This window comes from Opisthocomus hoazin, chromosome 7 (assembly GCF_030867145.1).
Source record: "Opisthocomus hoazin isolate bOpiHoa1 chromosome 7, bOpiHoa1.hap1, whole genome shotgun sequence".
NCBI classification, from domain to species: Eukaryota; Metazoa; Chordata; class Aves; order Opisthocomiformes; family Opisthocomidae; genus Opisthocomus; species Opisthocomus hoazin.
Genome location: NC_134420.1, coordinates 48,089,933 through 48,110,823, shown reverse-complemented (window position 1 = coordinate 48,110,823; position 20,891 = coordinate 48,089,933). Strand labels below are relative to the sequence as shown.

Genomic DNA, 20,891 nt, shown 5'->3' with positions numbered 1-20,891 from the left:
CGAGGGAGGGAGGCCGAGAAGCGAGGGAGGGAGGCCGAGAAGGGAGGGAGGGAGGCCGAGAAGGGGGAGCGGGAGGCCGCAGGAGTGGTGCCAGGGCAAGCGGCGTCCCAGAGCTGTCTGGTGCGTCATCTAGTGCTGCGTTCCTAGAGAGTAAAACAGACTTAAGAAAAAGTAGATCTGAGCACATGCTGGAAAGAGAGAGAGAAAAAAAATCATCCTCGGAGTCTGTCTAAAAACCACCATCGTTTTCTCTGCGGTCGGAACCACCGGCGCACCTCCGCCGCGGCCGCACGGCGTTTGCAGGGTGCTGGCGCGCCGAAGCCAGGCCTCCGATGAAACCGAATCTTCCTGGCTGCAGCAGACAAGGGGCCAATCGCTGGGGAACCCCAAAACCCCACCCACCGCACAGCGGGCGCGCCGCCCGCCGAGGCCCTCCAGCCGCCCGAGGGCTCCCGCAGACTCGGGCCGCTCGCCCGTCCCCAGCGCGCTCCTCTGCCGCGGCCTGTTCCAATTTTCCGGTTCTTTAATGAAGTAAACGGTTATCAGCCATCGCCGCCCGCTGTTAACGAACGAACGCCGTTAACCGCCTGCTGACGCCCCAGCACCCGGGCGCGGCAGCCCGGCTCCCCGGGGAGGCGGCGCCCGGCACACCGAACCCACGCGCCGTCCCGCGGGTCCGTGGGACGAACCCCCGCGCGCGGCCGCCCCGGCCCCGCCCCCGGCGTGACGCGCGCGGCGACGCTGGTCACGTGTGGCGGAGGCGGAGGCCCGGCCCGCCGCACCCGGAGCCGCCGCCATGCCGCTGCCGCTGCCCGGCCGCCCCCGCCTCGGGCGGGCCCCGCTGCTGGCGCCGCCGCTGCTGCTGGTGCTGCTGCTGGTGGTGGGCCCGGCGCGGCCCATCTCCTTCCAGCTGCCGGGCAAGGCGCGGAAGTGCCTGCGGGAGGAGATCCACCGCGACACGCTGGTCACGGGCGAGTACGAGATCAGCGCCCCGCCGGGCTCCTCCGCCGGACCCTCCGCCAACCTCAAGGTGCGGCCGCGGCGGCGGCTCCCCGGCGGGCCGGGCCCGGGGCTGGGGTGGGCCGGGGCGGGCGGCCGGCCCCGCCTCCCCCTGCCGCGCGGGGGCGGGGCGTTCCCCACGCGTGACACCAGCCCGCGCGTGGGGTGGCGGCGGGGCCGGCCTCCTGCCCGCGGCGCGGCGGGGGGGTGGCACGGGGCGGGACGCGCCCTGCGCTGGAGGCCGCCAGCTCGCCCCGGCGCTTTGCCCCCTGGGCGCTGGGTCGCGGTTTGGAGCCAAACGCGAGCTTTTTCCACCCAAAGAGCTCATGGCGGCGCCGTCTCTTCCCACCCAAAGCCCTTCCCGCCCGGAGCCTGCTGGCGCGGCGGGAGGAGGGAAGCGATTCGGTGACGTGGCTTTCCCAGGGCTCCTTCCCCCCACACGGCCCGGCGCCGCAGGCTGCGGGGAACGGGCACGGTGAGGGCGTGGGAGCGAGGTGTCGGGACTCAAAATGGCTGTTCCCGTCCGGCTGCGCGGTGGCTCGCGTGGGCTTTGAGGACGCCGGTGTTCGCTGCGGGGGAGAAAGTGGTCCTGAAGGATCTTGAGGGAGCGCAGGGGAAGGGTCAGCAGAATACAGGTCACTAACACACCTGTGTGACAAGCAGCTGTTACAAATTCAACAGCTTCACTCGATTTCCAGCCACGATCTGCTTTCCCTAAGCTTTCTCCAGATTTCCCGACTGGCTGAGTAAGGTCTGCTGCCATGTAATCAGGTCGTAACAGCTTCCCATCTATTTTTTTTTTTTAATTTCTCTCTAAGCTCCAAAGGCTTCAAAAGTAAGCACACAAACAGACAGAGGCAGGGTGGTCTGCTCGGGAGTCTCTGAACTCGGTGTTGCTCAGTATTTGGGATCTCCCAAAATCAACTTGCCCTGCCAGCAACTGCCCAAAGACGCCCGAAGGCCTGGGGTTGCTGGCAGCTGGAGAGGGCTGTTTCTAGAGTCTTGCTTGTTGAAGAAGCTTCTTCTGCTGTTCGTGCATTGTTTGTAAGAGGAAACTTGTGTCTGCATGTAGGCAGAGCCAAGCAGCTTTATCGCTTTAAAACGTTGCTGTGGCCTTTGCCTGGTGAGGTGCATGTGTTTCAGATGGAGTGCTGTGTGCCCATCTGTCTCTTACCGCTTGGTGATCAAGCCTCCTGGTTCTCTGGTTGTCCACTCATAGGTCAGCTGACCCCGCAGTCTGTTCCAAAACTCACTTTTGTGACAGAGGACTTGTCTAGGGAGGTGGTGGAGCAATGAATCCCATGCTTGGGAGTTAGCCTGGCTCTGCTGCTGAAGCTGGTATCCAGGTAGGACTGCTCATGGAATTTCTATTTCATTCTAAGTGCAAAATAAAAATTAAAAAAAAACCAAAAGTCCCGCACTAGTTTGAAAAACTATGAAGGAGAAATAATAGTTTATGCAGTTACTGCTTTCCTCCTTATTGTTTGGGTAGGCTGTAGCCTCCCAGTGTGCTGGGCCTATAGCAAGCACTGTAGGCCCTCCGCGAGGTGCATACTTCGTGTCTGTGTGGGAAAGGTTAGTTCAGGACGTTGTGTCTGCAGGTGGGCTCTCTCCCTCTGCACTGGATGCCCTGCTTCGGTCCCCTGGGTTGGGCCACCCAACGTCAGAGGTTGGTAGTTAATCTGGCTGGGCTGGGTTTGGCTCCTGCCCGTGAGCTAAGCGTTGTGTGTGCGATAGCCCGGCGCTGGCAGTGGCACCCCCTGCTCCGGAGGAGCCGGCAGGCTCTGCCAGCTGGCTGCCGGGCCGGCGTCGGGGCGGCTGGGGTCTCGCCCGGGCCCGGCCACGTGCCTCTGCCCCGTTGTCGAGGCTGGCGGCGTGGGGAACCATCGGGCTGTTTGTCAAGGGTGGACAATGCTCTGTCTGTAGGGGATTGCGTTACCGTAAATAACGTTAGAATAGCATGAAAAATCCCTTTCAGGTCAACTCCCCCACAAGCGTTCTGGCTGGGCTGCTAGCAGCTTCTCCCGCCCCCGCAGCCCCGGCTGAATGGGCGGTGTATTTGGCCGATTTGGGTAATGCTATTCAGTTTTGACGAAAGCAGATAGCAGAGCTTTTACTGTCCAGGATCCTGTCCATGAGCAGGCTATTGCTAGAGCTGCAGAGGGCGAAAATGGATCGAGCTGCGTAATATCCTCTAGCTAAAGATTAGCTCCGGTGTCTAGAAAGCCCTAAGGCAATAGTGCTCAAAATAATAGGGACATTTGAGAGCTTTCTTTGCTGTGTTCTTGTGATCGTTTCTTGGAATGGAGAACCCACTGTGTAGATTATATGGTGTCACCATATGGTGGCCAAAACACATGCTTTTACACTGTGCCTGCGTGGTCAGATGCGGACAGTCCTGTACTCCAGCGGGGACTGCTCGCTTAAGCTGAGTGCCTCCGGTAGTCTGGTGGCTTCCAGACAGAAGGTGACTTGTTTCTGGTGGCCTGTGGCAGGGGGATGATGGCAACGTAGCTGCCTGTGCCTGACTGCGCAGGCGTGCTTTCATCGGCTCGCCGCCTGAGCACAGGTATTGCTCTGAGCAGGAACTGCAGCGTGGAAGGAGAGCAAGCGGTGTTCCTCGTCGTGCTCAGACGCTGACAGATACCATATGGTGCAGGGGAAGCCACAACAAATCCCGTAACAGACAGTTACGGGATAATCTGTGTGGAGAGGAAGCTTGTTCCTAAAGTCTTGCCTGCTGTGGTTTATGCCCCGAGGCATGAAGGATCTATATACTTTATTATTTTTCCTGCCTAATGCAGTAACTTTCATTATCCATGTGAAGGTCCGCACCTGTTCTGAGTCCAGCAGGCTGCTGGCATCAGTGGTATCCCGTGGCAGGGAGTTAATTCAGCGTTCTGCTAAGAAGAAGAGTGTTTGCTTGGAAAATTTTGGGTACATAGCCTTTTTGTATGGCCTCTGTACAGTGAAATGAGGCTGTTTTTCTGTTGTAAGATGGAGTAAAGGAGAGCATCAGACTTACCTTCTCCATACCACAAATTATTTTGTGTACTTCTGTCTTATATACCTTCAAAATTATTCCCAGGCTTTTTAGTCTCTTCACCTCTAAGACTTTCAAAGACCCCTAGTAACTTTAGCACCCGTGCTTTTTCAGGCATACCTGTTCCGGGATAGAGTTGAAGGGAACTGGGAAGCGTTCCAGTGGAACACACACTGTTGATTTTCACGCAGTATTGTTAACGCCTTCAGGTTTTTTCACCCCTCTGCATGGTCAGAGTATTTCAACTGGACGGAGCCTTTAACTGAGCACAATGGTTCTCAAGTCCGCATCATGAAATGTGTGTCCTTTTCTTTTCTCTTTGTTGAAGCATTTTTGTAGACCTTTTACAGTTTTTGCCTATTCTTAGTAATTTCATAGACTTAGCACAAAGCAGTCATTATTCTGTCTGTGTAGTCTGAATTGTCCTCTGAAGTGGCCACTTTTATGGATCTTGGCACCCAGAGGTTGTGTAACTCGGGGCCACGCTGGTGGTTCATTTCTAGAGAAATAGATGTGCCCTTCTCCATTTCGTCTTCTGAGGAAAGAGTCTTTTTTGCCCCATAAGGCTTCTCCGTATCTCTGTTGCTATGGGAGTTCATGAATTTTGCTTGCAAAAAGAAGGCCACGAACAACGGTTTGGTTCAGCTAGAGTTCATAAATGTAGCCTATATTCAGAGGTTATAGGAGGAAGAGGAATTGGTGTGGTTTTGGGGTTTGTTGGTTGGTTGGTTGTTTTTTGGTGGGGTTCTTTTTTGTTCAGTGTAAGAGTCAATAATTACCTTGGAGGCACTCTGACTTTGTCAGCTCCTGGAGTGGGGATGAGGAAGAGAGGAATTGATATAGTTGTGAAGAAGGAGGGAAACTGTTGAAAGGAGACCGCAGCAGCTCCAAAGGGGATCCTACAAGAACTCTTCCAGCATAGCACGGGCAGCGTGAGCCCGTGGCAGCGAAGCACTGTGTTCCTCACCCTCGTTATCTCTCTTACAGATCACCGACTCAGCTGGGCACATCCTGTATGCCAAGGAGGACGCCACTAAGGGCAAGTTTGCCTTCACCACTGAAGACTATGATATGTTTGAGGCCTGCTTTGAGAGCAAGCTTCCTGTAGGTAAGTGAAGTGAAAGGTCTGTTGGCTGCTTCTTGCTTCTGGTCAAGTTCACGTAGACGCATGGATTAGGGCTATGAGTAAAGCCATCCTGAGTGTGGTCCGCAGAACACTGACGTTTAAAGCTGATCTTTGGGAGGTTGTGGGCAGGCTTGCTGCAGAATATCTGCTGTTGGTGTTGCGTTTGAAGTTAAGCAGTCCTCTGTGGCTGTCGTGTAGAGCGCTTGGCTTTCCTCTGGAAGGGAAATCGCGTGTTCCTCCTGCAGAAGTCACCACAGTTGCAGTGAGTGGCAGTACCGGGGAGCAAACCACACCTCTTTAACCCTTTTCATGCTTCTCCCCATCTTGCAGTTGAGCCAGGACAGAGCAGGATGCCATCGTCTCCAGGACCCTGTCTTTCGCCCCAGCTGACCATCTCTCCCCGTTTGGTGGAACGTAATCTCTCCACCGTGTGTACTTGGCAGCAATCCTGCTTTAGGCTGACAGCCATTTTCTGGGGTTGGTGGTGCGTGTGTGTGTGTACAGAGAACGTGGCCTTGGTTTGCACCCGCAACTGCTCTCTCTGTGGTCAGTAAAGGGAAGGGGAAATGAGCAGGACGTCAGCCTTGCATTTGTGCTGCAGAGATGGTTGCCTAACGAGCTTTTGAGGCTCATTTCCTGTGAGTGTGACGCATGTGCTGCTTTGAGTGTCTGGGCTCAACTTCAGGACAAATGTGCTGAAAACAGCCAACACGTGGGCTCCAGTCTCATTTGCAGCGGCGTGAGCGCGTGCAAGTTCGTAGGTGCTCACATCTTTTCATGTTCACTGTCAGAGTTCTGCTCCCTGGACCTAGTTTTTCTTAGGTCTTCTCCTAAAAGATGCCAGAGCATTTCACAGAGCAGTCACTAGCAGCATTCCTCGTATCTGCTGTAAGGCAGCCTCTGTTCTGCTCTTCTGCTCCGTGTATAAGATACAAATACTTTGCAAGTTGAACTTTCCAGAAAGAGAAGGCTATCTTTTCTGGGGTTGGGAGGAATCTGGCCTGTAACACCTCTGCTGTAGTATTTTACAGGTAAGACGGTGACCCTGAATGCTCAGGATTTTGCTTTTATTTCAGTCCAAAAGTAGGGCCTCCAAATGCTCCTTCATGCATCGAGACATGCAGGCACTAGTGACTCATCTGGTGCTATTTACTGTCCAACACCTGGGTATTTGGGAGGTCTCCAGACAGTCCCACAAACTTTTTCATAGTTTCCTTGTGATCACACGCTGAAGTGGGCGAGGCTTCTTTCTTTAGTTGTGTCTAAACTCTTACTTCAGTGCTTGAGACCAGAGGTTGCTTGCCTAGACTGAGCCCCTTATAGCTCTTTTGATTGTAGCGAATGTTTGTTCCCTGATTCCCTTGTGTTGTTGCAAGTTTGCTTGAAAGCTTTCAGTGCTGATAGCATAAAATATTTCAAGGGCAGCTTCTACCTGGTCATCAGTGGGACACTGAGGTGCCGAAATCTAGAGCTGTTCAGTCGAGCAGCTGAATCCTCTTCTGAAGGCTTTCTCTTTGGGGGCCTCCAAGCTGCCATTTTTTTCGCCCAGGCACCCCAAATTCCTTTCTAAAGAGAGAAGCTGCATGATGAGTAGCTCCAGATTTCCCATGCCTATGCTGGTAATCAAGGGAATATTAAAGTTAAGGAGGTGGCACTGTGAGGCTTGATCGTCTGCAGGACTTGGTTAAGGTACTGTGGAAGAAGTAACTGCATCACAAGAAAGTGCCTCGTTTCCTCTCTAAGGTCAGCATGGGAATGGGGGAACTGACCACGCTCTGTTTTATCCCCATGTGTCTCTTTAAAGGATTGGGTTTTTTCACAGTCTCATCAAGTAAGTGATCGGGACTTGTAGTCCGGCAGCCAAGGAGGATGTTGGTGGAGTGCTAGAAGAGAAAAACTGTTGGTAGAGGAAGCCCAGAGCCGTTGGGACCTGAGGGGTCTAAGCAACTGGGATTTCTCAATCCTTAACCACAGAAATGAGGAAGAGGAAGCAAGAATGAGATCCTATTTAGAAGGTCCACCTTATCAGAGTGGAGGAGTTCTCGGGGTGCTTCTTCGAGCTATGGGTGTTTGCATGACAGGCTTTTTTCCTGCTTCCAGGTTGGAAGGGTCCTGTCGGCCTGACCAGTGCTCTGTTCCCAGGCACACTTACTCTCGCACTGTGTGCTAATCTCTGAGGAGAACAGCCTGGCCTGCACCATGTGGTCCCCTGTAGGGCCCTTCCTGTGTGCTGATCTTTGCCTCTTTGCTCCTTCTGTAATCCTTCTCTTCCCAAACTTTCTTAAGAGTGTTATGGCTCATTTTTTCTGGAAATGCTGTGGGAAAACTTTTTGACATCCAGTTCAACCATCCTGTTTTTCCACTGACTTTGCAAATTAGGAGCTTCCCTAATCCCCCAGGAAACAGTTCTGTGCTCATGTGAGATGACCTCTTGAAGACCTCCTGGGGGATGTAGGTATGAATTTAGTGTGAGATCTCTGGGACTTAACTGTTTTAATCTTTGCTGCTGATCCAGTCTGCTGTGGTGAGCCCTGGCTGCAGGAAGAGCAGGGAGTTGTTGCGGATCTGATGAGTGTGAAGGGAGCTGACTAGTGCCGTGGGCTCAGTAAACTTGTAGAAGAGCAGCGTGAGTTTTTCCAGGCCAGTCCCTGACAACATTAACCTCTTGCAGAATGTCTGCTTTCCCTCCCTTTGCGCCTAGCAGCTATTAAGTTTTCTGCTTTCTTACTGCCTCTTGGCAGCTCTCCCTTCCAGCCTGACAAATTAATCCTTCCAGTTCTGTTCCTCCTGTTCACTGGCCTTTTCATCTTTCTCATCTTTTCCTGGAATCTCCAGCTCTCCACCCAAGTTGCTGTAATTTAAACATTGTTAAAAAGAAAAAAACCAAACTCTCACTGAACTGTGTGCGTTGAATTTTCTTCTGCAGCTACTGTTGGCTGTCCTGCCTGCTGGGTTCCAGGCGTGCTGGTATATGTATGGCATAAGAGGTCAAAACTTGTGGTTGGAGGAAGGACCACTGGGTGGTTGTATACAGCCTGTCTGTTAAAGAGCAGTACTGGAATTTGAGTTTGTTTTTACAGTAACCTGTCTCTTATAAGAAAAGCAAAAAATTCCATCCTAATCCTGATTTATCCATTGGGCTCTTACATAGCTGGGTTTGAATTTTGAGCTCCTATATCCCTCAGGAAATTTAAGAAACAGTTTGTAGTTGATATGGACCATCTTGTCAGTAGGTTATGCCATGTTCTGCTAGCAGTAGAAGGTAGAGGTGATTCTACTCTGGTGTTGGAGTGGATAGAGAGAAAATACGGGGATGTTGTACTGAAGATCTGGAATGTTTTCCTAGCTCGGACTAGAGTGACCCAGTGTAACCTGTACATTGAACTTGTTTGTGGACTGAGGGAATGTCCACCTGGCAGCCTCTTAAGGCGGAGTGTGAGTAGTGGATATGCTCCTGGATAAAGACACTGAAATTCATAGTGTAAGTGAATTCAGACCTTGTGTTTTGCTGTCAGCCAGCTGAGGACAACTGTACGCCCCAGACTGGTGGGATTTGGGAATGTGTTATGTGCAGACATTTCCCTGGTGGGTGGTATAGTGGAATAGGATACTTGGGTCAGCTGATGTGCTGCGTTCTTTAGGGTGTCTTATATGCCTATTCTCTGTATTTTTTTCCCCAGTTATGAGTGTTCTCAGAGGTGATAGTTTGTAGCAGTTAAAAGAAGCTGTTAGCCACAGGTGTCCCTAGCTTGGGGGCTGCATGGTTAAAAGATTCCTACTGTGCTGTTGACTGCAGCCTTATCCTGCTTGCTGTTTGTGCGACTCCAGCTGGCAGTTCTCAGAAGTGGCGTTTTCCTGGCTTCAGAAGCCTCCTGCCATCTTGGGGTTTGCATTAGCAGTGTGGGTCTCGAACATCTGAGCTATTCCTTCCCTGAAAAGATATGTCGGTAAAGGGATTGCCTTCGTTTCTGCAGATACTGCAGCATGCGAGGGTCAGCAGTGCCCGTGTGCCATATTCCTCAATTAGAGCAGTTTGCCTAGTGCTCCTTTGAATGTAAAATAATTTACAACCCCAGTAACCTTGACAAGTTGCCGGTGCACTTCCTACTAGGAGGAACATGGGCTTCGCAGTTGAATATTTGTCCCTCTGGTGACTTGTCTTTTGCCAGGCTGTCTCATAGCAGCTGGTATTCATCTTCTAATCCTCTGCAGTTTTTACAGTGATTTGCATCCTACACACACTTAGCGCTTTTAGTTACAGCTTGTTCTCATTATCTTTGGGAGGCTCTCCTTCAGCCAGGATTTATTGTGAAGTCTCTGTATTTTTAGGCTGGACTGTGCTGCCTCCGCAGTTAGCTGCAGACATGAAGGGAGGGGAGGGATATTGTGAGCTCTTCCTCCGTGGTGAGGAGAGCTGGTGATTTCCTGGCAGGCTGAATGTTTCGCACAATGAATCCTTTCATTACGCTTCCAGGAACAGGGAGGATGCCGGACCAGCTCGTGATTCTGGATATGAAGCATGGAGTTGAAGCAAAGAACTACGAGGAGGTATGTCCCCTGGCTGCCTGCACTGCAGGCTCCCCGTTCCCAGCACTCACGTGATGCCATTTGTAGATCTGGGGCTCATGATGGGAAGCTGTTTTCCCAGCGGTGACGAAAGCCTGTCTGCAACCTACAATTCCAGTGAAGCTTTTTGTGTTAGGGGAGACAAAAAAAGACAAACATCAACTAAAATTAATTCTGTACTCAGGGAACTGGAGCCTAATGTGTGAATTTCTTTGCTAGGACAGCGTGACCCAGCTTCTGGGCATAGGTATTAGAGGCAACAAGAGACTGAGATGTGCAGTTGCCCCAGCAGTGAAGAGTGTTTTAGGTTAATATCAGACCCTCTTAAAGGTCAAGTTGCTCTGTTACTGTTCTTACCTTCCTGACTGGAAGGCTCAACAGCCCTGAAATGGTGCTTGTGCATTTCTAAGAACTAGTGGTGCGTCAGTGTAAAGGTGTTTTGACAGAGAGTAGCTGGTGTGAAATGGGCATTTGGTTTGAAGACGTGATATTGCAAATAGGCGTAAAGCCTGAACGTTTCCATCTTAGGAGGACATAGCTTTCTTAGACCCAAGAGGCAGCTGTGTGGAATAGCAGTTGCTTTGTGGCTGGGACAGTCCTGGCTGGTTTGGATGCGGCATTTTGATGGCTGCTACTATGCTTCTGGCTCGCTGGAATTTGGGGTCCATCAGCTGCCAGCATAGAGCCTATACCTGAGAAAATGATAGTTGTTGGCAGAGAAAGATTTCTGCAAATTATCACTGTGTCCACCGCGCACAGCAGCATGGGAGATGCCTTAGTGAGGAGACTGGGTAGCAGAGGAGGCTGTGTATGGTGCCAGTTAGAAGATGAACAGATTTCTGAGATGGGCATGATGGAGTCTTTATCTTCTTTTGAGCTTTGGGCTAGCTGGTCCTGTGTGGCTTAAGTCGGTCTAGAGCACATCCTGCATGGAGAGTGAAAAAGCGCTTGGGGTGAGGGAAGAGTGGAGCAATCATTGGGCCAGCTGTCTGGCAACCAGCTACTGAAGGATTACAAGATGTTGAAATCTGATGGGATGACCCCTGAGAGCATAACTGGGAGGGTTATGGTGATTACATTACAGAATCTCTCTTAAGTACAACCCCACAGGATATTCTGAGTTACGTTACTGTAGTGCTACCTAGAAGCATTGTCCCTGTGCAGAAAGGTTCTCTTATGCCCACATATGTATGTACTCACTGGTTGTACTGATACAACTCTCTTAGAATAAAAGTTAGTATCCATTGTGCTCGTCAGTGTAGTTAGATCGATGGAAAAGGTCAATGGACAAACATGGGAAAAGAATTTAGACTTTCAGTCCCACCTGATACCAAATGCAGATCTTGGCAGCCCTTGCAAGCATCCTGGACTTGTGAGGACCTCTCAGAGTGGCAGACTGTGTCAAGCCGTGTTGAGCAGCATGTCTGCAAAGGACTCAAACTGGTTTACTGTTTGTACAGCTGCTACAGATGTTCAGCCATGCTGCTTTTCAGTGTGTTTTCATTTTTTCATCCTTTCTCTCCCCAGGTTGCTGTAGTATTTGTGGGTTTTGACTTGACAGGCTGCCGTAAGGCCTCAGAGGGGAGGGCTGTTGCTCAGGTTTCTCTCCTGGAATTGCTGCCTTTTGCTTGTGATGTTCATCTGCTGTAAGGTACCAGTGACCTGTCTTCCTCCCCCAGTTCTTCTTGTTGAATTGCTGCAGGGAGATTTGATGCAGGGAGTTGGACGAGGGTCACTGATACTGTCCTGCCTGTGCATGGATATATGCAGTGAGAGGAGGGATGATGTCCAAGTCTGGCTTCATAAGCTTTCATAGATCCAGACATTCTTGGAGCAGAGCAACTGGGATAGTAAGCTGGGTTAGAAAACCTAACTGTGTGGCCGTGTTGTGCCTTAGTTCTTTGGGCTAGGGAGGAAAACCTTCCTCCATTCGGTAAGTAGAAATGAAGGTAGCGAAAAGTGAAAAGACTTTTCAGAGGCACCAAGAAGGCTTGGTGATCTAGGTTCCTTTCCAGATCAGCTACTCCTTGTCAATTCTTGGTTATATACAGCATGTCTCTTTCTATGCTGGGAAGAGAGTTAGGCTTTGACAAACCTTTGAGCGGCCCCTGAGAAGTACAGTGGAGTTGTTGTCTTGGTTGTTCTGGTGGTCCAGATGTTCCTTCTAGGATGATGGTGTTCCACCATCACAGATGCTTGGTGGGCTTTTTACAAAATTCCTTAGAGCACCTGTGCATATTGGCGTCACTAGGGATGAAAGAGGTTCCAGGATGTGTGTCTTGGAGTGTGTGCAGGACTAAAAGTAGCTATCAGATGTTTCGAGCTACAGCTACTAAGAGCAGCTGAAGGGATGCAGCATGGAGCAGACAAGCCTTGTTTTTCCCCAGTGGAACCTTTGTATCTCTCTCTGAATGAGGAAAAGTGCCATCCAAGAAGATAACGGAGCTGGTGAACGCAGGGTTAGCATGTCAGTAGAGCTGCCTGAGACCTTGTGTGTGTTACAGACCTGCTGCTCTTGCTGTGTCAGCAAAGTCTAGGCCATAGGCATGCTAATGCTGATGCCAGTTTTTCAGCAAAGCTCTCCTGGCAGATACGTGTCCAGGCTGCAGGATTTTGTCAGTACAGCCTATTGGCTAGGAAGCAGGAGGGGTTTGACCTCCCATTTCCTACCCCTCCTCGCAAACGCGCTCTGAATTGACGCTGCTGTTCTGACAGAGCTGTGATACACGGCTCGCCTCAGCGTAAAAGTCCTCAGATGACTGCTTGACGGCCTGCATCTCACTAGGATAGGTGTGTCATGTGAAGACCCTTCAGTGAAGTGGCTGATTAGCTAGCACTGGCCTGATCACGAGCATCCCTTCGGATGGGCCCTGACACCCTGGCAGCTGCCTCTGGAAGCGGCGTTTTGGGGGTGCCTGCACCCTGGGCACCCTGTTGCCTGCCTGTCAGCACCCGGACAGCTGAGAGATGCCATCCTGCGGCTTATGGCCGAGTAATCTGGTGTGGCGGTGAGCTGCAGGTGCTCCATGCGTTTTCTGTAGAGCATCTTTCTTCTGCTGCATTACTCGGGGCCACGGCGTCTGGCCTTCGGGGGGGGGGGGGGGGCGAGGGTGTGGGCCTGTCGCTTGTTGAGGATAGTTACAAATTCTACATAAGAACCAGTTACCCAAACCCTGCGCTGTAGCCGTGGCAGGAATTGCAGTTAGCTTCCTTTAAGTAATGTCCTTGTGTCACAGATTTTACATAATGTGTAGTCAGGTTATAGCCAGGTCTGGGACAGGGACACGTGTTTACTCACATCTTTATAAATAGTTGCTGTTGTGGAGAGTGCTTTCTGATTGAATTTCCTGTGGATTTTTCTTTTTGGATACAAGCCTGTGACTTGTAGGACTTGTGGGTAGCGTGTTCTGCACCAAAATGATGTCCTGTAAGACCAGCTTTTGTGAGGGAGGTGTATTTTTGTGTCTCTTTCCAGCTGGCCGAAAGGCAGCCGCCCGTAAGTTTTCCGGCAGCGTCACCTGGTGGCTTGAGGCAGAGGGAGCGCTGTGTCGCTGCGGCGTCCATACCAGGAACATACGCTGCCGTGGAGGTTATCAGCCTACGTGGCAAAAGCCCTGAGCTCTTGTGGGTGTAATGGAGCTACTGCCACTGGGAATCGGGCTGCCCGGGCTTTCTGGGGCGTGCGGCAACCGTTAGCAAAGTGAGTTTCAGCGCTAATATCCTGCGTGCCTGTAGAACAGTATCGTGTGCGTATGTAAGTTAGTCACCTGTATGTCAGTCTGTGACTTCTGTTCACTGGAGGTTTAGTCATGTGGCAAGCTCTTCTACCCACTCCTCAGAAGCCGACTGTGAATAAGCTAACATTAGGCCGAATAAGGAAGAAATGTGCTTGTATGCGTACTGTGCTCCTCCGTTGTGTAGGAGGGGTAGTAGGAAAGTGTGTGACAGAGAACAGGTGGGAGAAGTGATAGTGTTTTATGAAATGGTAGTTTCTGGCATGCAGAGGTGTTTCCCTAGGGGAAGGATGCCCCAGATCTGTAGTATGTGAGGAGAAGTGGTTCAAACTGGCAGTAAAAGCCCGTGTGGGAGCTTTTGGTTTTGGCTCGGTGATTGCCTGACTCTTCTGTTTTCTAGATTGCTAAAGTGGAGAAGCTGAAGCCTCTGGAAGTAGAATTGAGGCGCCTGGAGGACCTTTCAGAGTCCATCGTTAACGACTTTGCCTATATGAAGAAACGAGAAGAGGAGATGAGGGACACGAACGGTAAGAGACCGTGTGCTCCCTCAGAGTGATGGAGCTCTGAGACCTCTTGCTTCTGCTGAATGTGTTGTTAGGACAGTGTTTGGAGATCAAGCAGTTGCAGTGGTCTCTGCCTGTTCTGTTCCTAGTAAGGGAAGCCTGCTGATATTTCTCTCCTTCTGAAACAGTAACTGTCTTTTGTGTCCTATGTCTAGAAATAATTTCTTTCCGTCTCCATTTCTATTGTGAGTTACTCTTTACCATTAAGTGTTGCCCATTAAACACAGTTTTGCCTTGTTCCCCCTCATTATCTTTCTGGTTGTTCCCTCTGCCTTTATTCTCAAGTACTGGTGGTGCTTTGGTCCCCTTGCCTTTGTTGCTCTGTAATATCTTGCCTTTGAAGTTTTGCACGGGTAGGGAGAGAAAATCCTGGGAACTTGCCTCTCGAGGCACGTCCTGTGATGTCAGACTCCCATGCAATTGTTTGCTCTCTGTTTCAGAGTCAACAAACACCCGGGTTCTGTACTTCAGCATTTTCTCCATGTGCTGTCTCATCGGACTGGCCACCTGGCAGGTTTTCTACCTGCGTCGCTTCTTCAAGGCCAAGAAACTGATTGAGTAAAGGAGCAAGTCCTCCTCCCCCTCCTCTCCAACCCAGCTGGACACCGCTGGGACCCAGCCATGGCCCCCTGGAGCCATCTCACAGACGATACCCACTGACTGGAGCTTTTCTGCAGGAACTTGGACCCTAAAGGGGGAGGGGAGCCTAAACATTGGAGGCAACGGGGGACTTGTGAAATCCTGTTGGATGTTGAGGGTGGGGGAGGTTGTGATGGGTTTGGGGATTCCTGGGGCAGCGATTAAATAAAAAAAAAGATGTTTCCATGACAGCTGCAGCGAGTTTTTGCGCTGTCTGTTCTCCTTCTATAATCTTGGCTTGATGATGTCTCCCATCTGTCTGTGACTGTAGCGTTACTCCGAGCTGCTTGACCCTGCTGAGCTCTTTGGGTGCCGTGCAGCTAGCACTGGGGCAGAGCGGGGATTCCCTGTTCTGCCCAGCTGGGATCTAACGGAGGTGAGCACAAAGCAATAGGATTCATCATTCCAGCAGGGTCTGAGGATAGAGGGACGTCCAAGGTTTGGTCCCTGTCGTGGACCTCTGTGTTTCTCCCTGTGGGAGCTGGTGTCTTTGTGCTGACAGGTCAGGGGTGCTTGAGCATACAGTGGTTCAGCCTGGAGGAAGGGGAGCCTGGGAAGGAGGGCTTGGGAACATGTTTGAGCTTGGAAAGGAGAAGCCTGCTTTGCTCAAATAAGCTGTCCAGCCTTGGTCCCGCCCTTGCTCCACGTGTTTGTCTTGGATTTGGCTCTCTTGTTCTGAAATGATGCAGCAGTTTTCCTGAAAGCCTTGGTCAGGGACGGCCTTTTGTGCAGACAGGAGGCCTCAGTCAGATACAGTCACAGAGCAAATAGGAGCAGGTTGTGCTAGGAAACTTGTTTTTTACATTGAGCAGGAGATTTTTCTCATCTAACAGCGTTGAGTTTATCCAGCAGGCAGCTGGCTGAATCTCACTTTCTGAGACCTCAAAGCAAGGTGGGCTGCTGCTCATGTGAAGCATGAGGGCCTGTACCCTGCGTTGATGTCTAAGGGTGCAAGGGGTGCTTTGCAGGTTGGCAGAGGAGTTGGAAGAATGTGGACGAACTCAAAAAAAGCAGTACAGGGTAGGAACAGGCTAATTCAGCATCTGGGGGGAGTCTGAACTGTGCCCTCAACAGAATTGTTATTCTCCTATGTGGTACTACAGAGAGAGCAAGCAGCTTCTCGTCATTTCTCAGCCATCCAGGTGGCATGATGTTAAATAAGCCAGGCTGGCATAAAACGGGCAGGTTAACTTCCTGGACTTACCTGCTGCAGTTTTTAGGCATTGATTAAAATTCTTTCACCTTCTCCGCGTTCCTTCAGAGCAAATGGTTCAGCAGCACAGCATTCTGGTGTCATGTGCCTAGACACTTCTGGCTAGGGAAGGGGTTGTCATGGCCCTGGGCCCAGCCTACCATTTTGAAAAAGTCCTGGTTTTATAATTTCTGACCTGAATCTGATCTATTGCTGGGAAGGAAATGGTTGTCCAGGGTGAGGCAATGGGAAAGAGGATGAAAAGATGACCTCCTGTCATCTAAATACATTAGTACTTTGCCTCCCCTTTGCCATTGCCAAGTTCCTGGAGTTGTTAGTTCCACTGGCAAGTGCTTAGATTGCTTTTAATTTGTTTCTTTATTGATAAAGCCATATTAAGAACCCAAGTCCACTCCTCTGACCTTGCATCTGTTTTATCCTTGTATGTTTTTGAAAGCTGTTACAATGCAGAATAGCAGTGATGCCACAGGACTGAATTGCAGAAGTCATTTGAAGGTAGTTTTAGGTCCTACAGTTTGAAGCCTGTAGATCTGTTAAGGTTTTGCTTTTGTTTTTATATAACTCGAAAAGACAGGACAAGAAAGGGGCTTTTCCAGTCTTTTCTGTTTTGATATCCTCTCCCCGTCCTTATCCAAGTACAAAGATACCTTTATCTCAAAAAATGGTGGCGAGGCCTTAAGTTCCCCAGGTGACTGTTACACTATCATCATTCTGGTGTTGCATTTTGATCTTCACTGTACTGGTATGGTTACTGGGGAGCAGGTGTGGGGGACTGGTGTGGATTTACCTGTAATAAGTGGTTGGGGGATTTTTGTCAACTTTCTCAAATAAAATTTCTTTGGGGAAAACCAGCCCACCTCAGTTGTCCGTGTGAGTCTTGTCCTCTTCATGCACGTCCCTACAGACTGCTGTTTCCTGCAAGCTGACCTGTCATGGGAAGCAGCAAGTACACAGACGCCCCGCAAGCCTTTGGTTTTTCTCTAGCAACAGTTCATTTCTGAAGAATTTGAGAATTCTGGACTCAGAAAAGGTACCAGCTGCACAGGCTTCTCTGTGGAGTGGGACCAGCGCAGCAAGTGAGGTGTCTCTAATACAGGTTACCATTTGTTGCCCTTCTTCCCATGCCTTCCTAATTATATCCCTCTACATGGAAGAATTTTGAGGCTGATGGTGAAACAGGGCTGGTGCTCTGGAGTACAAGATCCAGTTTTTCACTGTCAGCTCCCATGTAAAATTTAGTTCATTAAGACAGAATTTCTTTTCAGTTTTGTGCTTTAGAGGAAATTTTACATCGTTGCAAAGACGAGTTGGTTCGATGTGAGTGGCAGATGCTTACGAAAGAGAGTGGTTAGGTATTTACTGCACTGCTGTCAGATCTCCTCTGCTGAGCCTGCGAGCCTTTTGTCACACAGTGGCCAAGTGAGATAAGCCACATAACAGGACCAGGGGCACATAAGTGCTACAGAACTAGTTAGTATTATTAGGGAGAATTTCAAGAAGGGAAATTCCCAGATCTTTGGATAAGGATTAGCCTCTGCAAGTTTTTGCCTGCATGAATATCTGAGCATGTGAAATCGTACAGCTGCTCACATGCGGTAGGTTGGCAGTGGGTCTGGGCTGTTCCACAGCCCCATGGATGCAGCGCTGGTGTCTTTGTTCCATTTTACTTCTGGGAAATGGGCTAAAGTTGAGCTGTTGCAGGTACTTGGGTCTGTGCCCATCTTTGTGTGTGACAGATGTATCGCTGGTAAATCTGTAATTGCCTGTAGCAAACTGCATCAGACGTCTCCAGCCTCTTCCACCCACTTGTCAATGTGACTAACGATTTAATTACCACGCTACTTAACACAGCGCGTGAGCATTCCTAAGTAAGGTATATCTTCGCGTATTCCCCTCCTGCTGCTGCTGTGCCAACGTAGGCTGCACCCCGTACAAAGTGCCTGCTGCAGCTGCTGTGTGCGTGCACGCGTGAGGGGATGAGCATTTTACACACTCTGTTGCTCATTTCTTCCAAGCTGTTCAGGTATGTGAGAAGTAACCCTGTGTTGTCTTCTAACTGGCAGATCAGGGACTTTCAACTCAAACTAGTTTGGCAACTGGTTAGTGAGATCGTTGGGGGATTTCTGCCTGTACATTTCACGGGGTCCTACAGCAGAGAAAGCCTCTCTTCACCCCTACCAGTGGATGTGATTTATTTCTGCCTCTCTCGTCTCTTTAATCGTGTCCCTCCACTGTGGCTGTTTTTCAGATGCCCGAGATGGCCTTGCCCTTAGTGAGCAACATCTCTGAGAAGTTAAATTCCTGTACATTCAAGGTGGCTTGCTGAGAAGGAGAGAGCACAAACCCCAAATGGATACGTCTTTCACAGAAGAAAAAAAGTTAGGCCTGGTAAAGACTGTGGGAGTTCAGGTTGTCTGCAGCCTCTTCTCCACCCGAAAAATTTGTCAGGCTCATGCTTGTTCTGTTGTTCCTCCCCCAGACCACTGCTGGTGGTGCTGTGGTGGCTCTGGCAGGCCTGCCCTTCTCTGAGGAAGGTGAAAGGAGCAGAAGATTTAGGAAAAAAATGCCTGGTGGCATTTCTGGGACCTTTTTGTACACTGGAAACAGGTGAGCCCAAGCTTCTGCTGCAGCACTGAAATACTTCTATTTGCTCAGCAGTGGTTTTAGGAAGCCTGTTTTGCTTTGCAGGGGAAGTCTGTTGCAGTGGCAGGAGGTGTGAGTTGCTCTGTTTCATCCGCAGCTGATGTGACTTAAACTTTCTGCAAAATGGCAGTAACTGATGCCTGATTACTCCTTCTGTTGCAAGAGGTCCATGTGGTTCATCACCTTAAAGTCAGTGTGTTAGCTTCTGCCCTTCCAGCTGCCTGACACAGTCTGCCAGAGGACCTGTGGTCTCCAGGTGTCTGTCCCAGTGGTCTTTGCTGTGAGGATCATTTGTTTAGTTCACTTTTGGAGAAAGCTGCCGTGTCCCGAAGGGCTCATCTGACTTGTCCTATTTCAGTTTTTGCAATAAAATGTACATGTTGAATAACTTCCTTTAGGGGCATGTTACTCAAAAAAGGCAACGACAGAACTGTGCTTGCATTGCTCAGTCTCACTTCTGTGGTTTCCTCTGTCACTCAATTTCCTTTCGTCGCTGATATTCCTGAGGTACCTTTTCCCTGAGCTGTTAAATTGGTTGCATTGTGTTCTTTGCATAAGCTGCACCAGGAGGTTCTGCTGGGACTGTAATGAGATGAACTTGTTTTTTCTCAGTTATATGGGGGATCATAGAATCATAGGTTGGAAAAGACCTTGAAGATCATCCAGTCCAACCGTCAACCCAACCCCACCATGCCTGCTAAACCATGTCCTGAAGTGTCATATCTACACGTTTTTTTTGAACGCCTCCAGGGATGGTGACTCAACCACCTCCCTGGGCAGCCTGTTCCAATGCTGTTCCTACCTCTGCCACACCAGCCGAGGCAGGCAGAGGGGAGGGCGTGCTTGTGTTTTCCAGCTGTATCCCATTGCAGCTCTGGTCTGATCTGCTGCAGAGCTTTACACTCCAGGGTTTTCTTCACCCATACCAGCTGCTCAGTCTTTTATTTCCCCCTGAGTATATTTTGTTTGGATAATCTCCCCTCAGGTGTAAGATATTTGCTTTACATATATAACTGGAATCTCATGGTGTTGTCGTCTTAATTATAATTAACCACGTAGATGCCTTGTCATTTCTTCCTTCTCAGTGTGGGCTGCTCTTTCCTTGTGTTAGTAACATAATCAATATACTGCCTTGACTCTGAAAACCATGAATGAGATCTTTGAGCTGCAGCTGATACTTGCTATAATTCGGTTTAAATGACAGTGTTCTTACCCTTCTCCAAGTTAATCGCTGAGGAACGATTTTGCAAGAGGCAGAATGGCACATTGCCTCTAGGTGGTGTGATTTCTTTAAATGCTTGAGTAAAAAATTCAGTGTAAAATCAGGTGTATATTCTTCAGTCATATTCCAATAAACGTGGGTGGGCAGTGGCTGTTACTTCCCTTAGGGGCATCTTGCCGTAAGAGTTAGTGCCCTGCTTTTTAAAGCATGGTAAAGGCAATGGTGTGGGGTGGCTAAACCCAACTGTAGCTACTACTGTGATCACTTTATGGAAGAAGTTGTATGATACTGTAGATAATAATGGCCAAGATAACACTACTTTTCAAAATGGAAAAATGAAGATTGATTTTATTTTTTTCAGTTAGTCTCCTGCTTTTCTTCCATGGTTCCAGATTCCTTAATCTAATTCCCATGAGATTTTGCCATCTAGATTTTTTTTTTTTTTAATTATTTGCCGCATGACATTTTGCCAGGTACTCCCCTTGCAGTGGAGGGAGTGGATGATCCTGAGCAAAACATGTCTGAGCTTTTTCACGTGTTCCTGCAAGCTCCTTTATTCTAAAACTGACGCGCTGTCTTTGCTGCTTGGAAGGACAACACCTTTGTATGGAAATAGTTACGATGCACAGCAAATAAACTTTGATGGGTAAGTTACTTTTAAAGTAAGTGTGCATAATGCTGAACAGTTCTCTAACCCTCACCACATTGCAACGTGCTCTGCTCGTTTCACGCTCTGAGCATCTTCCCAAGGTAGTGGGATAAGAGCTAACCAGGCTTTGTCGTACCTTGTTTTAGGGGATTTGTGCTTCAGCTCCTGAGGTTGCCTGTAAGTGTAGGGATCACCTGTCCTGAAGTGAACATTACCCGTCGTCCAGCTCCGCTTCCCCATCTCTTGGTTGTGACTGCTGAACTTTGAGAACAGAACATTGAAATGATGATCGTGTACATTATCTGTGAAGAAAATAAATCGCCTCAGATTAAGGTTGCTAACACTTCCTCATGGCAGAGAATTTCTTGCAGCTCCAGGTCTAAAATATTATTTATGAAGCTTCATTTCATCTTTGTAGAGAGAAAAGTCACGAATGGTGAGGTGAAGGACACCGGTACGTTCCACCGGTGGTGTGAAAGGTGTGTGCGCCGGAG

At 49.8% G+C, this 20,891-nt stretch overlaps 1 protein-coding gene across 1 annotated transcript; it reads left to right on the top strand.

Moving 5' to 3' along the window:
- The first annotated feature begins 784 nt into the window (after positions 1–784).
- Positions 785–16,739, top strand: TMED10 (transmembrane p24 trafficking protein 10). Its single transcript, XM_075425693.1, has 5 exons — positions 785–1,030; positions 5,030–5,150; positions 9,643–9,716; positions 13,869–13,995; positions 14,472–16,739. The coding sequence occupies exons 1-5, from the start codon at positions 797–799 to the stop codon at positions 14,591–14,593; spliced, it is 678 nt and encodes a 225-aa protein (XP_075281808.1). The 5' UTR covers positions 785–796; the 3' UTR covers positions 14,594–16,739.
- The last annotated feature ends 4,152 nt before the right edge of the window (positions 16,740–20,891 follow it).